The 16,672-nt window shown below is 42.8% G+C and overlaps 1 protein-coding gene across 1 annotated transcript in view; it reads left to right on the forward strand.

The window, feature by feature from the left end:
- Positions 1–4,280, forward strand: part of LOC137675731 (mitogen-activated protein kinase kinase kinase 1-like) — a 159,712-nt gene extending 155,432 nt beyond the window's left edge. The window contains exon 24 of the mRNA XM_068421921.1: positions 3,658–4,280. Within this exon, the coding sequence (XP_068278022.1) occupies positions 3,658–3,807 (150 nt within the window). The 3' untranslated portion in view covers positions 3,808–4,280. The remainder of the gene's footprint in view (positions 1–3,657) is intronic.
- The last annotated feature ends 12,392 nt before the right edge of the window (positions 4,281–16,672 follow it).

Raw genomic sequence — 16,672 nt, forward strand, 5'->3', positions numbered from 1 at the left:
TGGGCGACTTCAACTTGCCGGATGTCTGCTGGAAATACAACATGGCAGAGAGGAAGCAATCTAGGAGATTCCTCGAATGTGTGGAGGACAACTTCCTCATGCAAGTGGTAAATGAACCCACTAGAGGAGGGGCCCTGCTTGACCTGTTGTTTGTGAACAGAGAAGGACTAGTGGGAGATGTGAGGGTCGGTGGCCATCTTGGGAATAGCGACCACGAAATGTTAGAGTTTTCGATAGTGGGGGAAGTAAGGAGGGGCAAGAGTAGAACTTCTGCCTTAGATTTCCGGCTAGCTGACTTTAGCCTGTTTAAGAGGCTGGTGGACCGAGTCCCTTGGGAGTCGGTCCTGAAGGGCAAAGGAGTCCAGGAAGGCTGGACATGCTTCAAAAGGGAATTGCTAAATATTCAGGAGCAGGCTGTCCCAGTCTGTAGGAAGACAAGCCGTCGGGGGAAAAAGACCAGCCTGGTTAAACAGGGAACTTAGGCTAGAACTTAAGGAAAAAAAGAGAACCTATTTGCTCTGGAAGAAGGGTCGGGTAACTTGGGAGGTCTATAGGGACGTGGCCAGGTCGTGTAGGGAGAAGATTAGAAGGGCCAAGGCTCAATTAGAGCTTGATTTGGCTGCTACAGTCAAAGATAACAAAAAAAGCTTTTACAAATACATCAACAGCAAAAGGAGGGTCAAGGAGAGCCTCCACCACTTGCTGAATGAGGAGGGTAGTGTAGTGTCAAGGGATGAGGAAAAGGCAGAGGTGCTCAATGCCTTCTGTGCCTCGGTCTTTAATGTCAAGACCGGTTGTCCTCAGGAGACTCGGCCCCCAGAGCCTGAAGTTAGGGACGGGGGGCTGTGTGAACCTCCCATAATCCAGGAGGAGACAGTTAGTGACCTGCTGTGCCAGTTGGACACCCACAAGGCTATGGGCCCGGATGGGATTCACCCCAGAGTAATGAAGGAACTGGCAAACGAACTTGCCAAACCACTCTCTATTATCTACCGGCAGTCCTGGTTAACTGGAGAAGTTCCAGCTGACTGGAAATTAGCAAATGTAACGCCCATCTACAAGAAGGGTCGGAAGGACGATCCAGGGAACTATAGGCCTGTCAGCCTGACCTCGGTGCCAGGCAAGGTGATGGAACAGATCATCCTGAGTGCCATTACACGGCACATGCAGGACAATCGGGGCATTGGGGCCAGCCAACATGGATTCATGAAAGGCAGGTCCTGCTTGACCAACCTGGTCTCCTTCTATGACCAAGTGACCCGCTTAGTAGATGAGGGCAGGGCTGTGGATGTAGTCTATCTAGACTTCAGTAAGGCATTCGACACTGTCTCCCACAGCATCCTCCTAGACAAACTGGCTGCCCGGGGCTTGGATGGGTGGACTCTTCAATGGGTTAAAAACTGGCTGGATGGCCGAGCCCAGAGAGTGGTGGTGAATGGGGCAAAGTTCAGCTGGCGGCTGGTCACTAGTGGTGTTCCCCAGGGCTCAGTTCTGGGGCCGGTGCTGTTCAATATCTTTATAGATGATCTAGACGTAGGGATTGAGTGCACCCTCAGCAAATTTGCAGATGACACCAAGCTGGGTGGGAGTGTCGATCTGCTGGAGGGTAGGAAGGCCCTGCAGAGGGATCTGGACAGGTTAGATAGATGGGCCGAGACCAACGGCATGAGGTTCAACAAGAACAAGTGCCAGGTCTTACACTTCGGCCACAACAACCCCATGCAGCTCTACAGGCTGGGGGAAGAGTGGTTAGAAAGCGGCCTGGCAGAAAGAGACCTGGGGGTGCTGATGGACAGCCGGCTAAACATGAGCCAGCAGTGTGCCCAGGTGGCCAAGAAGGCCAATGGCATCCTGGCCTCTATTAGGAATAGTGTAGCCAGCCGGTCTAGGGAAGTGATCGTCCCTCTGTACTCGGCACTGGTGAGGCCGCACCTTGAGTACTGTGTCCATTTCTGGGCCCCGCACTTCAAGAAAGATGTTGAGGTGTTGGAGCGAGTCCAGAGGAGGGCAACAAAGCTGGTGAAGGGTCTGGAGGGTCTGTCCTACGAGGAACGGCTGAGGGAGCTGGGGTTGTTTAGCCTGGAGAAGAGGAGGCTCCGAGGTGACCTTATTGCAGTCTACAACTACCTGAAGGGAGGTTGTAGTGAAGTGGGAGTTGGCCTCTTCTCCCAGGCAACTAGCGATAGGACAAGAGGACACAGCCTCAAGCTTCGCCAGGGGAGGTTCAGGTTGGACATTAGGAAGAATTTCTTTTCAGAAAGGGTTATTAGACATTGGAATGGGCTGCCCAGGGAGGTGGTGGAGTCACCATCTCTGGATGTGTTTAAGAAAAGACTGGACATGGCACTTAGTGCCATGGTCTAGTTGACAGGGTGGTGTCAGGGCAACGGTTGGACTCGATGATCCCAGAGATCTCTTCCAACCTGGTTGATTCTGTGATTCTGTGAATATTGATACCAACATAATAATCATACTTGCTTTTTTTAAAAAAAAGGCTACCAAGACAATAATATGCAGAAAAACTCTGTTCTAAGACATAAATACATAATGTAACAGGCTAAAAAAATTGGGAATAGAGTTATCTTGACTCTAGGCAGAAGATTGGTATTTGAACTCTTTCTTCATAATCCTGTAAAATATGGGAGCAAAAGAAGTTTTTCTACCATAAAACATTTATGTGTGTATTCATATTTCATAGTGTGGAACGTCCTTTGGTAAAAACCTGGTGTTCCGTGTTCAGATTTTGCTGAAAGATATTTACCATTATGCCACACTATATATGAATATTATCCCTCCCTCTTCTAGGTCATCTATTTTGGCATTCATGTTTCTTACTAAAATCAATTAGGTATATTTAATTCTAAAAATCTAATTGAACTGTAGGCATGAATGAAGAAAATACTGCCACAAGTGAAGGAAGTGATTAGCATCTTCACTAGCATGAGTGAAGAAAGTGTTTCCACAAAACAGAACTAGCACAGTGATATTCAAATGTTCTAATTAAGTATAAATCACTTATGATAAGAGATGTAATTGTCTTGGTTCTATGTGAATCTTGTGGTGCCACCCTAGTGTTCTCCATCTTGCTTAATTTGATCTAGAGTAGATCAAAATTAATTTGGTTGGGAGTGATCTGCTTCTATCTGAGAAAGACTGCCCTTTGGGATGGTAGCAGAAATACAGTAAGACAATGCAAGAGAGCATACCGAGCTTAATATATCATAATGTAACATTGCTCAGCATAATATATCTCAATGTTTGCTTACACTATGCCAGTTAACAGTGATGGCAAGTATTAGACTAAAGAATACCCCTAAGTGTGGCATAAGAGCTTTTCTTATGACCTGCTTAGCAGATGGTTACTGCAGAATCTTGCTGTAACAGGAAAATTTAGACAAAAGTGCAAGGAGAGAGGCAGACTGTGAAAAGCAATAGAGTATATGTTATTGGGGAAAGAAGCATCTTTATGAACTTAAGACCCATTTATAAAATGGAAGCAGTAATGTAATCCTCAAACTGCAGTAAGAAATATGCTAAGTGGATAAAAGCTCATAATATAACTAGTCAGCTGAAAAAGATTAGCTTGTTAAAGGTTTTTGGGGTAGAAGTGGCTTAAGAATTACTGACTTCTAAAAAAGTTTATTTCCTTTTGTTCAGATTGCTAGTGCAACTACTGCTCCATCAATCCCTTCACATCTGTCTCCTGGTTTGAGAGATGTGACTCTTCGGTGTTTAGAACTTCAACCTCAGGACAGACCCCCATCAAGGGAGCTGCTGAAACACCCAGTATTCCGTACTACATGGTAGCTACTTATATGTAAGGCTGATATACTGAAGAAGATGCTACTGAATATACGATAACTGTCTTGCAGTGCAGTTCAGTTAACCACAGCAGCTTGTATTATTCTGCTGGCCTTAATGATAGATACATCAAGGACACAAGGACAGTGAAGGACCCTACCTAAGTATGGGATTGACAAATCAAGATCTTTACCTAAGCTCAGTATGCAACATTTCACAACTTGTGCAGAGACTTGTAAACTGTGCCTTTTCAAACATCTGTCTCTATGTGAACACAAAAGCATTTTTCCTTAAATCTGCATGACCATTTACCAATAAGTGATTTTTATTTTATTTGGAGCACTTTTTCAGCAATATTAGCAGCTGAGGGGCTGCTAATATAGCAATCACTGTTCCATTTCACATCATGTAGATGTAAGCAGAGGGTTCTGCAATTAGTCAGTTTTCAGCACTGGTTAAAAGGAAGTTCTGTATCTGTCTCTTTTCATTATACAAAGTTCTCTGAGTAACAAATCCAAACATTGATGGATACTTTAAAAAAACATTTTGACTTCCTTAAAGTAAGAGCAGGCAGTTGTGGTTCACTGTGCATTTACTGCTGGTCATGTAATTTATTTTGAAATTAAAGTTTGTTTTCATTGTATTTTTAACTTTCAGGGAAAGGTGATCTTTTAAAATAGTCTTTAGAAAAAGATGCAAACTGTGTCATGGAACATCTTGCTGACACAAGAGTTTTAAAAACAAATTTGCTGGAAATCTGGAATAAAATAAAATGCCACCTTCAAGTCAGTGTTTCAGCCTCTGATAGTATAGGTTATTAAAAAAATATATATTTTGCATAAAACAACTTAGACTGAATCATGCTAAAAGTTGAGCCTTCTTTTCATATAGCAATTCCTTCTGGCAAATCGTGTAGAGAAGTTTCATATCAAAGGCCCCAAATCCAGCTCACATTAAAGTTTATGGGAGACTTTGTCCTGTACTTCAGTGGGAGCAGGTGCCACCTATGAGCAAATCTCATTCTTTGTGTAACAAAACTGAGGTCACATTCTCCACTGATAACAAGTTTTACTTGCTGTTTTCCTTCTGCTGTACATCATCTATTTACTGTAGCCATTAGTGATAATTTAATTTGAAAATGTTAAAAATATTACCATAAGAAAGGTATTTATTTTAACAAGAAACAAACTTGGACTTGAAAAACAAGGTTAAGTAAAACGTGAAGTAAAGCTTCACCTGTAGTGCAAAACTTTTCTTTTTAGCAGGTGTGTTTTTAAAATTATTTTAAAGACAGGTTTTTTAGATTCTGATGCATGTAATGCCGAAGGAAAATGACAGCTTTTCGTTTGCCTTTTTAAGAGAGGGGATCTTTTTAAATCAAATACTCATTGTGTTTAACCAATTTTGAAAAAAAAAAAAAAAATTACTGTTCATGTTTTAACTCTTCAGAAGCCAATTGAATTGTTGGACTGAAATAGAATTGGTTATTTTCAAAGAGGATAAACTAAATAAGCTATAGTACATTAAAAATGTACAATACAAATTGGAAATAAAGCATCTTAAGTAAGTTTACAGGGATGATAGTGCTCATACTAATAAAAAGCAGTGTCATTAGTTGTGAATGTGTTTCTTTTGGAAATTTCACATTCCTTTGTTTTGAAAGATTGGCAGACTTTGAAGAGTTAAAAAGATAATACCGAAATGTGAAGTTTGGTAGTTCTGTTTTTTACTTTTTTTGACCACTTTAGAATTTCTCATTCTAAGAAGATTGTTTCCAATTCTTTCTTATGTGCAAGCTTTAAAGGATGCCCTCTTGCCAATTCATGTACTGGAAGATCAGTTGTCAGATTAATACTGTTTCTAGCAGAAATGTAAACTGTATAAACTGATGAACCTCAGCTAATCAGTATTACTTTGTAGATCACCATGCCTACCACATTTCAAACTCAAACTGCCTCTAGGTGTCCAAATGTATTTGTTTGAGTTTGTGTTTCCCTCAGCTTGCTGGTAATTGTGGTGTTTTTAAAATGCAGATGTGATGCAATATTCTTATTTTCTTTTGATCAAAGCTGGACTGAAAATTGTATTGTGTAATGATTTTTTTGTGTTCTTAATGTTATTTGGTACTCAAGTTGTAAATAACGTCTACTGCTGTTTATTCCAGTTTCTACTACCTCAGGTGTCCTATAGAGTTTCTTCTACCAAAGTTCACTTTCACAATGAAATTATATTTGCTATGTGACGGATTCCTAAGACTTCCAAGGCTTAAGGGGTAACTTCTATTAGCACCTTACTGTGCAAGCAAATTTTACAGAAATCTCTGGGTTAAGAAATTTGGCTTCATTGTATCCTTTGTGATTTTAAATATATCAAGATATTTTAACTAAGTTTTTACCCCATTGAACCAATTTTATATAGTATAATTTGTACCTATTTTGGTGTTTTTTCTTTATAGTAAATAAAAGTTTTTGAACAAATTTTGTCCTTTGCTTATTTTAATGTAAATATATTCAATTTAATGATGTGAATAAAATTTCTGGTACACTTCACTGTTTATACACAATTTCATATGCAACACTTGATATAGTAAGACTTTGTTTCTAATATTAAATGACATACGAATATTGGCTGATATATGTATATCTTTGGTATATCAATGAAGAATGTTTAGATAAAGGGCAGCAACAAACACTAACTATTTTTTAATTGATAATAAAAGTAGGAACTGCTCTGTATCTATGAACCTCATTTTGCTTATGCCCTTAGATCTACCATTAAATATCTAAATTTCGCATTACTACAGAAATGTAACTATTCATTGCCAAGTCAAGCGAGTTGATTTGGTTAGATCAGTTCTGGAGCCATTGAGGTGTATCTTGGAAGTTAATCTGCTATTTTATGGTTTTCAGTTAAATGATTCTGTTGCTTCTGATTTAAGTAGCAAACATAAATCTTTCCTTGTTCAGGCAATCTGAATGTGTATTGCAAAACTAGAGCTTGTTTCAGTTGCTTGTCTTTCTCCTGATTTTTTTTTTGATATTTTAAAAATTAATTGATTTTCGGATAGTTGAAAATTAAGTTCAAGTGTTCTATAGCCTCTTTGGTGACTACAAATTCTACATTTTGAAGGATCAGTCTTTATATTCTCCATTACTTATGTGATTTTTCTGCAAAAAGAGATGAACATATTAATTCACCTGCAAAACTTGGCAGCAGCAATATTTGGTTAAATTCTAATATCTGATTTTTAAAATCAGAAAAATATATTAACTGAAATGTCAAGGAGAACATATGATGAGGGTTAAATAAAAGATAAATTGGGTGTAAGGTATTTTTCCTTCATTTGATTTACTATAAAACTGAATTTTACAGTACTGTGTGGTAGTTATAATGTTGCAGTCTCCTTTTTAGGAACAAGGGATGGCAGAGATCACCTGTCTCCAGCAGCTGGCAGTAAATGTCAAAGACACCTACTTATGGAACCAAATGTCTTCATTTGCAAAGGGCATATTCAGTTCTTCCACAGGCAAATAGTAAGTTATGCCCATTTTGGTTTCTCTGGTGGGAATAATATTATGTTGTGTTCTACGTGACTGTCATAGGTTGAAGTCTGACGGTGTTTCATCTTTGCAAGTTCTCATTGAAAGGCAATGATTGCTTTCAGAGCATGTTGAAATGTCATGAGGATCATGTATTTCCTCTTCATCATCTGAGTGGGTAAACTCATGCATGGCTGTTCTGCCCTGACTGTGCCCACCTCCTGAGACACTATTTTCCTTACTAACTTTTCTCTCATTGCTTAGTGTTCCTTGCTGAGCTGAATCACAAATGTGACAGTCTTGCTTTTAAGAGCTACGATATACATATACTGTGGCAAACATGCATGTTGTTTTCTCATTAAGGCACACAGCTGCTGAAATTCAGAATTTCAGTTGTGAATTCCATGTCATTGCCAAGAAAGTCCAGAAGATGTCAGGAAAGCACTTTGAGCCAGCCAAAGGCTGAGGCTTACCCTGATGTACTGTGCCATTTCCTTTTATTTCTCTCAGTTATTTCAGTTTGCAGTATATCATTGCTCAGTTCCTGTTCTTGGAAAAATGTGCAAGACCAACAATAGAATTAAAGTGAATATAGAGTAAATCAAGAGTCAATTTATAACTATTTGCAAGGCTCTGAGACGGGAAGTGAATTCTTCTGGTTGTTTCATTGCTTTGGTAGGTATGGCTCAAAATCCCAAACTCCTGGCAAGTGTTCAGGTCCAGACTTAGGAGTTAAGCTGTGACAGTGACTTGAGGTTTGCTTTCTCTATTCACCTGAAAACCAATTCCCAAACACTAGCTGCTTATGATTATTTTTTAAGCTGGTTTCCTAAGAAAGATATATGCTGTCATGTTCTGTCTTCTTTTCCCAATAACTTTTGACTTCATTGGCAGATTTTAACTAAAATTGCAGATCAGGAGCAGCATTAAAGATACAAGTTTTATGAAAGTTAGGTACCTAAGCAGAGAAGGGAGACTGAGACAGAACAGTGACCAAGGAGATCATAAGATTACTCTTATCTTGATATCTCGTAACAGGTTCTAAACTTATGATGTGTAAAGAATAATTTGGGGGCCTTTGTCAGAATAAAGTACCTTGCTCATAAGAACACCAAGTAAGGCTTGGATGTAGTCCAGGTTGCGTTAGCACTCTAGTCAAGGTTTATGAACAATGTCATATCACTTTTTTAAATCTCATTCTATGAAGTTGATTGATAAATGTTTTTGTTATCACCCTCCCCAAATGTTACTCCATTTGCATATGGGCTGATTTATGTAAACTTACACCTAGGTGCCAACACATCATGTAGTTAGTTAATTTTTGAAGATCAATTGCTGAATGATTGTTTTCTTTGCTAGATTTTTTTGGTTCATTTTACAGATAATTGATGGTAGAATGTGGCACCAAAAGAGTTTTTGCCCCCATCCAACACACACTTGAGTCCTAAATGCTCATGATTTGTAAATATATTCCTTTTGTTAGGTTTGTTGTAAATCATGTAGACTGCTTCACATCAGTAAGTAGGCTGTATGTTTCAAGCTGCAGTTGCTTATGATGCTACAGAGTATAACTCATGTCTCTTTGTCATCAGGGCCAAATACTATTCAAAAGTGGACAGAAATGTTAACAGGTTTCAGCTCTGGGCTATTGATCTACTCCTATGAAGTGGATCATCTGAGGCGCTAACAGTCTTCAGTGTCAGTAGCCGCAGGCACGGTATAATTTTGGAAAGGTGAGCTGATGAGAGTGTTTGGATTGCTCCTGAATGTAGGATTGTCAAGGAGGTGGGGTTCAACTGCTTCTTCTAGCTCATTTTTTTTAACTTGTTTTGGTATCAGATCTTGCCTTTTTTGATTGTTTAATAAAACACAGAAGGGGCATGTAACATCTTTTAGATAGATGTGTGTGTGTGTATTTACATATATAAATATGCACCCATGGGATACAAGTTTTCTTTTCCAGTGCCTGCAACTCTCCCTTTTTGATGCAAATATATGACTTTATATGTAGCATCCTATGGTTAACTAGCTCTTCATATGCTGTCAGCTGTTGAAGAACAGTGTCCCAACTGCACTTGAGTCCAGTTTCATCGATGAACAACTCCATGTTTGCATTAAAAAGCTTATCATGGTCCTTGTGAGCTGCCTTCTCTCATTAGCTGGGTGAAAGCTGCTCCCTGCCCAGCTCTTAAGTTGTGCAAGACAAGTCAATCCATCCATATTTCCCTGGGCATCCTTCCCTGGCTCTAGGGAGTGATGAGATTATGCCTCAGATGCATGGTGGACAGGGAGTGAGGAAGCCCTCTCAGTCAGTCAGTTCAGTGCTCTGATGGGCTGACTTGTACTTTGTTCTACTTGTGGCAGGTGCCACCTGCCCTGATAAAGACCGGGGCTTTCCGACCCTTGAAACAGCGGCCACTGATTATTTTTGTGCCCTTACTTTTTGCGCCTTTACAGTGATTGTTGTCACATACACAGTTGCCGGAAGACGGGGCCTTCAGACAATAAGAACTGATGTGGCCATATATGAACCTGAGGTTTACTAATGTTTGTCAGAGTGCTAAACAATTTTGATTAGAATAAATCTCATTTTGAGTTTATCACCTGTCTAATTTGACTTTGTAACTTCCACAACATTTACCTGCCTCATCTATTTTGTGAGCCTCCGCGACACTACTTTATTTAAATACCTATGTCAATTTTAATTAAAAAAAAAAAAAAATTTAAAAAGAAAAATGGATTGCAATTCTGCCTTCATGCATGTTAAGTGCACAGTAACATTACATTAAGTAAAGTTGATAGCTGCTACTTAAAAATGTACTTTTTTTATCTATCCTTCTAAGTGACGTGATCTCATGCATGGGATACTGCTTGTTATTACAGCCCTCGGGCCCTGGGTTTTGGCCACTCGAAACCCAGGGCCCCGCCTGATCTTGGAGTCCCCATGGGCTGCTCGCCCTGCACGCCCCAACAGCCAATGGCAGCTCTGCACACAAATAAGGCCACGCATCCAGAGCAGGGATTAGCTGGGCAGAGAGAGAGAGAGAGCGCTTGCGTTGCCCAGGACCACCCTGAGGGCGAAGCTTGCCTGGCACCATGCTGTGTGCCCTGCGGCAGCGCTGGGGCACCTACACGCCCCTCCGATATGTTCCCGAAAGTTCCCAAGACAAAATTATCTCTGATGAAGATGTCCTTGAAACACTACTGAAAATATTTAAAGCTCTGTTCATAAATTATTTCAGTAGACAAATGTATATCTTGGCCTTACTTCTAGAAATTAGATGTAAATATCTGGAATTACTAACTGTTGAGCGGAAGTGATCAAAAGTAAATTCATATAACTATCAGAATCAACATGTGTTTAGTCCAGAGGAAGTTCTGTTTAATACCCTAGGGTTCAGTATTACTCGAGACCGAAGTTCCCTGCTGTCTGCTGGAACTGGAATCTTTGTTACGAAAGATTTTGTACCAAAAGGGATGGTTGTATCTTCACAGAATCATACAATGGTTTCGGTTGGAAGGGACCTTAAAGATCATCTAGTTCTAATGCCCCCCCCCGCCATGGGCAGGGACACCTTTCCACTAGACCAGGTTGCTCAAAGCCTCATACAATCTGGCCTTGAACACTGCCAGGGAGGGGGCATCCACAGCTTCTCTGGGCAACCTGTTCCACTGTCTCACCACCCTCACAGTATAGAAATTCTTCTTAAGATCTAATCTAAATCTACCTTCTTTCAGTTTAAAACCGTTACCCCTCGTCCTATCACTACATGCCCTTGTAAAAAGTCCCTCTCCAGCTTTCCTGTAGGCCTCCTTCAGGTACTGGAAGGCTGCTAGAAGGTCTCCCCAGAGCCTTCTCTTCTCCAGGCTGAACAAGCCCAACTCTCTCAGCCTCTCTTCATAGGAGAGGTGCTCCAGCCCTCTGATCATCTTCGTGGCCCTCCTCTGGACTCACTCCAACAGCTCCATGTCCTTCTTATGTTGGGGGCCCCAGAGCTGGAAGCAGTACTCCAGGTGTGGTCTCACGAGAGTGGAGTAGAGGGGCAGAATCCCCTCCCTCGACCTGCTGGCCACGCTTCTTTTGATGCAGCCCAGGATACGATTGGCCTTCTGGGCTGCAAGCGCACATTGCTGGCTCATGTTGAGCTTCTCATCAACCATCACCCCCAAGTCCTTCTCCTCAGGGCTGCTCTCACTCCATTCTCCGCCCAGCCTGTATTTGTGCTTGGGATTGGCCCAACCCACATGCAGGACCTTGCACTTGGCCTTGTTGAACTTCATGCGGTTCGCACAGGCCCAGCTCTCAAGCCTGCCAAGGTCCCTCTGGATGACATCCATTCCCTCTAGCGTGTCGAACGCACCACACAGCTTGGTGTCGTCGGCAAACTTGCTGAGGGCACACTCAATCCCACTGTCCATGTTGCCGACAAAGATGTTAAACAGGACCGGTCCCAATACCGATCCCTGAGGAACGCCACTCGTCACTGGTCTCCACTTGGACATCGAGCCGTTGACCATAACTCTTTGAGTGCGACCATCCAGCCAATTCCTTATCCACCGAGTGGGCCATCCATCAAGTCCATGTCTCTCCAATTTAGAGACAAGGATGTCATGTGGGACAGTGTCAAATGTTTTGCACAAGTCCAGGTAGATGACATCAGTCACTCTTCCCCTATCCACCAGTGCTGTAACCCCATCGTAGGCGGCCACCAAATTTGTCAGGTACGATTTGCCCTTAGTGAAGCCATGTTGGCTGTCACCAATCACCTCCTTGATTTCCATGTGCCTCAGTATAGTTTCCAGGAGGATCTGCTCCATGATCTTGCCAGGCACAGAGGTGAGACTGACTGGCCTGTAGTTCCCCGGGTCTTCCTTTTTTCCCTTCTTGAAGATGGGGGTTATGTTTCCCCTTTTCCAGTCAGTGGGGACTTCATCAGACTGCCATGACTTCTCAAAAACGATGGATAGCGGCTTAGCAACTTCATCCGACAGTTTCCTCAGGACCCGTGGATGCACCTCATCAGGTCCCATGGACTTGTGCACCTTCAGGTTCTTTAGATGGTCTCGAACCTGATCTTCTCCTACAGTGGGTGGTTCTTCATCCTTCCAGTCCCTGCCTCTGCCTTCTTTGACTTGGGTGGTGAGGCTTGAGCACTTGCCGGTGAAGTCCAAGGCAAAAAAGTCATTGAGTACCTCAGCCTTCTCCATTTCTCGGGTAACCAGGTCTCCTGTTTCACTCCAGAGAGGGCCCACATTTTCCCTAGTCTTCCTTTTATCACTGACATGCCTATAGAAGCATTTCTTGTTGTCCTTGACATCCCTGGCCAGATTTAATTCTATCAGGGCTTTAGCTTTCCTAACCTGATCCCTGGCTGCTCAGACAATTTCCTTATATTCCTCCCAGGCTACCTTCCCTTACTTCCACCCTCTGTAGGCTTCCTTTTTGTGCCTGAGTTTATCCAGGAGCTCCTTGTTCATCCATGCAGGTCTCCTGGCGTTTTTGCCTGCCTTCCTCTTTGTTGGGATGCATTGCTCCTGAGCCTGGAGGAGGTGGTCCTTGAATACTAACCAGCTTTCTTTGGCCCCTCTTCCCTCCAGGGCTTTATCCCAAGGGACTCTACCAAGCAGGTCACTGAAGAGGCCAAAGTCTGCTCTCCTGAAGTCCAGGGTAGTGAGCTGGCTGCGTGCCCTCCTTGCTACCCTATGGATCTTGAACTCCACCATTTCATGGTCACTGCAGCCAAGGCTGCTCTTGAGCTTCACGACCCCACCAACCCCTCCTTGTTGGTGAGAACAAGGTCCTGCATGGCTCCTCTCCTTGTTGGCTCCTCTATCACTTGGAGAAGGAAGCTGTCATCCACGCATTCCAGGAACCTTCTGGATTGCTTGTGCCCAGCTGTGTTGTCCTTCCAACAGATATCGGGGTGGTTGAAGTCTCCCATGAGGACCAGGGCCTGTGAACCTGAGGCTACATCTGTCTGTAGAGGGCCTCATCCGTTCAGTCTTCCGAGTCAGGTGGCCTGTAGTAGTCCCCCACTATAATGTCTCCTGTCCCTGCCCTCCCTTTGATCCTGACCCATAAGCTCTTCATTGACTCCTCCTCCATCCCCAGGCGGAGCTCCATGCACTCGAACTGGTTATTGACATAGAGCACTACACCCCCTCCTCGTCTCTCCTGCCTGTCCTTCCTAAAATGCCTGTATCCCTCCATTCCAATGCTCCAGTCATCAGAGCCATCCCACCACGTCTCCGCGATGCCAATAAGGTCATAGCCTTGCAGGTATGCGTACATCTCTAGTTCCTCTTGTTTGTTCCCCATGTGTCGTTATATTTGTCACGGCGGTCAAATAAAGACAGGAGACACAAGGATAGTTCCAAGCAGACAGCAAAGCAAAAAGCAAAAGCAAAAGCAAAAAGTGGCCGCGTTTATTTTGCTCCATTTTTTATATCTTCCCCCCTCTAGCTGGCTAGCTTTATGATTGGTTGCACTCGCTGTTCACGCGCCCGACCACAACTGCTGATTGGCCGTCACGCACCTGCCATGAGTCCATGGTTGGCAGCTGGAATATCACTCCGCATCCTGTTTTTCTCACATCCTGTTTTCTTGCTAAATTCCTCTTCACTCTCAGGTTTAACCGTTTCAAGGACATAGCTCCATTCCTTCAAGCTCAGGGCCGCCAGCAGCCCAGTCCAATCACTCACCCATGCTCCGTGCATTTGCGTAGAGACATTTCATTTGGGCCCCCAACGAATATTTCATTACATATCCTGGTAATGAAATGTTCTTATTTCTGGTTAAGTTATATGTGATTTCTAACCATCTAATTATAGAATGCCAAAATTCTACACTAATTTTTTTCTATGTGTTTTATTTCTGTCATTCCTTAACAAAATCATAAATTAGGTGAATGAGAATATTTCTGTATAAACTGACTAGAGTTATTTTGGAAATAAGCAAAGCAATATTTGCAGGGAGGGGGGTAATTTTGTTTCTAAAAACAACCTTTCCATACTGAATGTCTGATATCTCAGCTGCTAGAAAAGTTGTTCCAGATTCTTTAAACCCAAATGCATGGGAGCATTTTCAAGCAGGTGAGCAATCCTTTGGGGTTTCTGTTTTGGATAAGGATCTAAAAAATGGGATTTTGAGGTCTCCACACAGATCAGCAGACAAGGCTATTAATTTTTTCAAAGCACAAAAGTACAAATTGGAGAATGAAAACAAACCCTTTACTTAGTGGAACTCTCTTCCAATAAAGCATGTTTGGAAAATCAGCACTTCTCTGTTCTTCCTTCTCATTTCTTGAAACTGTATTTGCCTACATTTCTTAAAAAGATTTGTAATTCTGTCAGCATGGCCAAGCTAGGACAGATCTGTTGAAATGCTTTGGATTTGTTTCTGTTTCATCTCTCAACAGAATCATCCCCTGCATGTGGTCTCTAGCTTATGCTGGTGGTACGGGATTGGGACCAGTCCAAGAATTGGGCAGCAGAGCATGTTTTGCCTGCTGAAGCAGGAGTATCTGGCTATTACCATTGACTGGTAAACTGAGCGATTGCCAAGTGAAAATCACAGGGAACGAGCCTGCAACTTTGCATTTTGCTTCAAATTTCAGGCACATACTAAATGTGAATGTAGGTTCATTCAGAGGGTCATCTAGCAGCTCATCTGGCAAAACAAGAGGATGAGCTGTTGAAATGCATGCTGGTTTTAGGGGTATGAAGGAAACTGCAGGGCTGCTGGCTGGGGAAGGGACCCTGTGGAGAGAGCAGGTCAGTGCTCTCCTGCCTGTTGTTTGGCAGTCAGTGTAGCCTGCTGGCAGGCCCTTCACCTAGCTCCTTGCGAGACTAATGAAAGTTTTATGCAGAGGGTTGCTGAAGATGTAGTGAGTGTGAAGGATGCAGGACTGCAATATCATGAAAAATCACAAGCTAGTCTGCTGTCACTTGTCTGCTTGAAACCCAGGGCAGGTTAAATCCTGCCCACAGATCTGGGGAATGTTTTGCTGAAATTATTTGTCTTTTCTTCTTGGTTTGGTGTTTTCCCCCTCTTGTACCAAGCAAAACCCCTGATCAGGGTGGTGGAGGGGGAGGTGTTTCAGGTTCTTTGCTGTCTCTGTGTGCTTTTCAAAGAGTCCTGACACAATAGTAACAAAGCAGCTGAATATCTTCATCTCTGTTTTCCTGAACAAGCATCACTTCATGTTTTCCTCTCTAAGGCAGGCCAGTTGACTGTGATGTTTTATCTACCTCTCACATGGGTACTGGACACAGACCTTCCGTTTAATGTTTTCCTTCAATGGCTTCTCTCTTTGGAATATCTCAGCTCATATAGATTTTTTTGCATCATACAATGATGTGTCTAAAAGCTTGTAGGTTTACAAGTGTTAATGTCATGAACTGAGAGAAGAGTTCTTCTACCCCCTCTGTCTCCTTTGAGTTTCTGTGTGGAGGGGACTGAATGATATCGTAAATGCATTCTGACAGTTAACTTATTTTCTTCTGAAATAATCATATCTAACAAGGAGGGTCTGGTTGAAGCAGTGAAGGTTGAGGGCAGCCTTGGTTGTAGTGATCATGAGATGGTAGAGTTCAGGATCTCATGTGGCAGGAACAGAATAGCTAGCAGAATCACAACCCTGGACTTCAGGAGGGCCAACTTTGGCCTTTTCAAGCAATTGCTAGGGGAAATCCCATGGGACAGGGTACTAGAAGGTAAGGGGGCCCAAGATAGTTGGTTAGCATTCAAGGACTGCTTCTTCCGAGCTCAAGATCAGAGCATCCCAGCAGGTAGGAAGTCAAGGAAGGGTACCAGGAGACCTGCATGGTTAAACAGGGAACTGCTGGGCAAACTCAAGTGGAAGAAGAGAGTGTACAGATCATGGAAGGAGGGGCTGGCCACTTGGGAGGAATATAAGTCTGTTGTCAGAGGATGTAGGGAGGCAACTAGGAAAGCTAAGGCCTCCTTGGAATTAAACCTTGCAACCTTCAAATACATTGCAGATAAACTAACACTAGAGGCAATGTAGGCCCACTGATGAATGAGGTGGGTGTCCTGGAGACAGAGGATAAAAAGAAGGTAGAGTTACTGTATGCCTTCTTTGCCTCTGTCTATACTGCTGGAGGCTGTCCTGAGGAGCCCCGGACCCCTGAGGCCCCAGAGGAAGTCAGGATAGAGAAGGAGTCTTATGGGTGGACTTTTCAATGGGTTAAAAACTGGCTGGATGGCCGAGCCTAGAGAGTGGTGGTGAATGGGGCAAAGTCCGACTGGCAGCCAGTCACTAGCGGTGTTCCCCAGGGCTCAGTTCTGGGGCCGGTGCTGTTCAATATCT

This window comes from Nyctibius grandis, chromosome W (assembly GCF_013368605.1).
Source record: "Nyctibius grandis isolate bNycGra1 chromosome W, bNycGra1.pri, whole genome shotgun sequence".
Classification (NCBI taxonomy): domain Eukaryota; kingdom Metazoa; phylum Chordata; class Aves; order Nyctibiiformes; family Nyctibiidae; genus Nyctibius; species Nyctibius grandis.